At 41.0% G+C, this 2,695-nt stretch overlaps 1 protein-coding gene across 1 annotated transcript in view; it reads left to right on the top strand.

The window, feature by feature from the left end:
- Nucleotides 1–1,213: 1,213 nt before the first annotated feature.
- LOC106534156 (double-stranded RNA-specific editase 1) overlaps nt 1,214–2,695 on the top strand; it is a gene marked incomplete at its 5' end in the record, with an annotated part of 19,578 nt that continues 18,096 nt past the window's right edge. The window contains 1 exon segment of the mRNA XM_014030691.1: nt 1,214–2,135. Within this exon segment, the coding sequence (XP_013886145.1) occupies nt 1,214–2,135 (922 nt within the window).

The raw sequence follows: 2,695 nt of genomic DNA, 5'->3' as shown, positions 1-2,695 counted from the left end.
GTAAAATAACCACTGTTACTTGAAATTTAGCATAGCTTCTGCTACTTATATATGTTTATTTAGCCATTTAGCAAAGCTAACTTTTTGTTAGCTGATCACTGGTTTCTTTAGTAAAATGATGTACTTAAGATTTCTTGATTCTTGTCCAACAAAATAAACTGAAATGTAAAATAACCACTTATCCATCAATGTAATTTCTGTTAATGGCTTGTGTACCAAAATCTGTAACCTATCATGCTTTTGCTGGAGGATGTTATAAATGAGAATTTATACCAACTACCGCTGGCTTTGTTAACAGATTCTGGTGATGTGTGTTCACTTTCAGAGAAAGGTACTTACTTGTGTTCGAACTTTTTGTATGTGATTACATTTAATTAAACTGGGTTATGTGCAATGATGGGCATGGTTCTGCTTATCATCTAACAGTTATTGTGAAACTATTTTTTTTCTGTTTAGCAGATTAGCTTGTTTACTAACTTTAAAAACCATTAGCAGATCAATTCGCTTTTGCAAAATGAATTTTTGCAAACTTTAGGTCTGCAAACAGCTAACAAGCTAACATCAACAGGTTTGTGTCAGTCCCACCAGTCTGCAGCTGGAAGGAGATGAAAATGTGGGATGCAGACTGAGAGAAAATTGTTTTAGCAGTTAACAATTAGGCGTTAGCTTCCATTATCTTTTTTTTAACATTAGTAAAGCTTTATTTTTAGTTTGCAGATTCGATTTTTCACTAATTTTGAAAACRTTTTCACTAACTTTGATAGCAGCCCAGTTAACTTACAGTAAATTGGGTTTTGCCAACTTTAAATCTGCTAACAGCCAACTAACAAGTTAACATCAACAGGTTTGTGTTAGTCCTGCCAGTCTTTAGRTGGAAGGAGACAAATAAGTGTGACGTTGACTTAGGAACACTTGTCTTAGTCTTTAGCTTTTGTAAACACGTTTAGCTGTTTAGCAAAACCATATTTTAGTTGGTGTAATATGTGTTAAAGAAGCTAAGATTTTCTTAGCTGTGCCCACCCACCGGGGTTTATTAAATGTACTGAGGTAYTTCATTCAAATAAGGCATTGCTTGAATGCTACAGAAAAGGGAACACACATCACGATGTTCAGTTACAAAGAGAGATAACCCAGTCTCTAAATTTTACATTTACAAGATCCTGCAACAAAGGCATTGTAAGTTGCTCTCTCTGGACCTCGCAGGTTCYTGCAGCACAGATATTAAGGAAAATCGAGACCTGGACAACCCCTGCTCCAAAGGGAGAGTTGAAGCTAAAGCTGTACAACTCCCCAACAGGAGTGCCGGGTGTGGAAGGAAACGTCCCCTAGAAGAGGGCAARGGCCACACACATTCCAGGTACAGGCCTAAGAAACGCAAGAAAGTCCCTGGACCCATTCTGCCCAAGAATGCACTCATGCAGCTGAATGAGATCAAACCAGGGCTGCAGTACAAACTACTCTCCCAGACCGGACCGGTCCATGCACCRGTTTTTGAGATGACTGTGGAAGTCAACGGGCAGCTCTTCAACGGCTCGGGTCCTACCAAGAAGAAGGCTAAGCTGAACGCAGCAGAGAAGGCTCTGRGTTCCTTTGTTCAGTTCCCCAATGCCTCTGAAGCCCACATGGCCATGGGTCGCACTCTGTCTGTTCACACGGACTTCACTTCAGACCACGCAGACTTTSCGGACGTCCTCTTTAATGCCTTTGAGGGATCTGTGCCTTTAAATGACCCATTTTTCCTGGCCTCCAACAGTAAGAGGTCCTTTGCATCAATGGCAATAAGTTATCCATTGCTACCCTCCCCTATCCCCAACCTGATCAAGTCTCCCCTGACCCCGGCACCATCTAGTTCCACCTCCCCAACAATCAGCAGAAACCCTGTGATGATCCTCAATGAGATGCGACCAGGCCTCAAATATACGTTTGTGTCAGAGAGCGGGGAGAGCCATGCCAAAAACTTTGTCATGTCAGTGACGGTGGATGCCCAGGTCTTCCAGGGTTCCGGTCGGAACAAGAGACTTGCCAAGGCTCGGGCGGCCCAGGCTGCTCTGTCTGCTCTCTTTAACCTGCAGCTTGACCAGGCACCATCTCAACAGCCCATTCCCAGAGAAGGACTGCAGCTTCACCTGCCACAGGTATTATCTCTGCGCAGTGTTGTTTTTGGTTAATGCTGATTTCACCATTTTGCTTTCTGTAATAACTTTAAACTGAAAAAGTACAACGCAAACCACATCACGAAAGTCTTTCAGATAAAAGGATTTTTCTTTTATATGAAACTTATTGCAACAAAAGGTATTGGATCCAAAACTCAGATGGGAATATATCCTATGTTAAGTTTGGAAGTTTTGAATGTCCGTGTCTGGGTTTTTGCCATGTTTATTCCCACAAATAAAAAACTTGCATGTTAGGTTATTGGCAGTGGTGGGTATGGTTCCACTAATAAGCTCACAGCTAATAGTGGAAATAATTTTTCATATCATTTTACAATAATAACATTTACAATTTTGAACCAAATGTTTTACAAGTCTCTGTGTTTCTCATCTCAGTAATAAAATCTGTCTTCGCCAAGATATGCCAACTATATTTCGACTAAATATATTTAAAACCCCTGGGCAAACTGGTATACCTATGTGCCCCAGAACCACTAGGTATATAAAGCATCAGYATCTTTATGATGCTTTGGGCTCCCAGTACT

The sequence above is a fragment of the Austrofundulus limnaeus genome, unplaced genomic scaffold (genome assembly GCF_001266775.1).
Source record: "Austrofundulus limnaeus strain Quisiro unplaced genomic scaffold, Austrofundulus_limnaeus-1.0 Scaffold1103, whole genome shotgun sequence".
NCBI lineage: Eukaryota > Metazoa > Chordata > Actinopteri > Cyprinodontiformes > Rivulidae > Austrofundulus > Austrofundulus limnaeus.
Note: the sequence above shows the minus strand (reverse complement) of the source record. Positions and strands in the feature narration are given on the sequence as shown.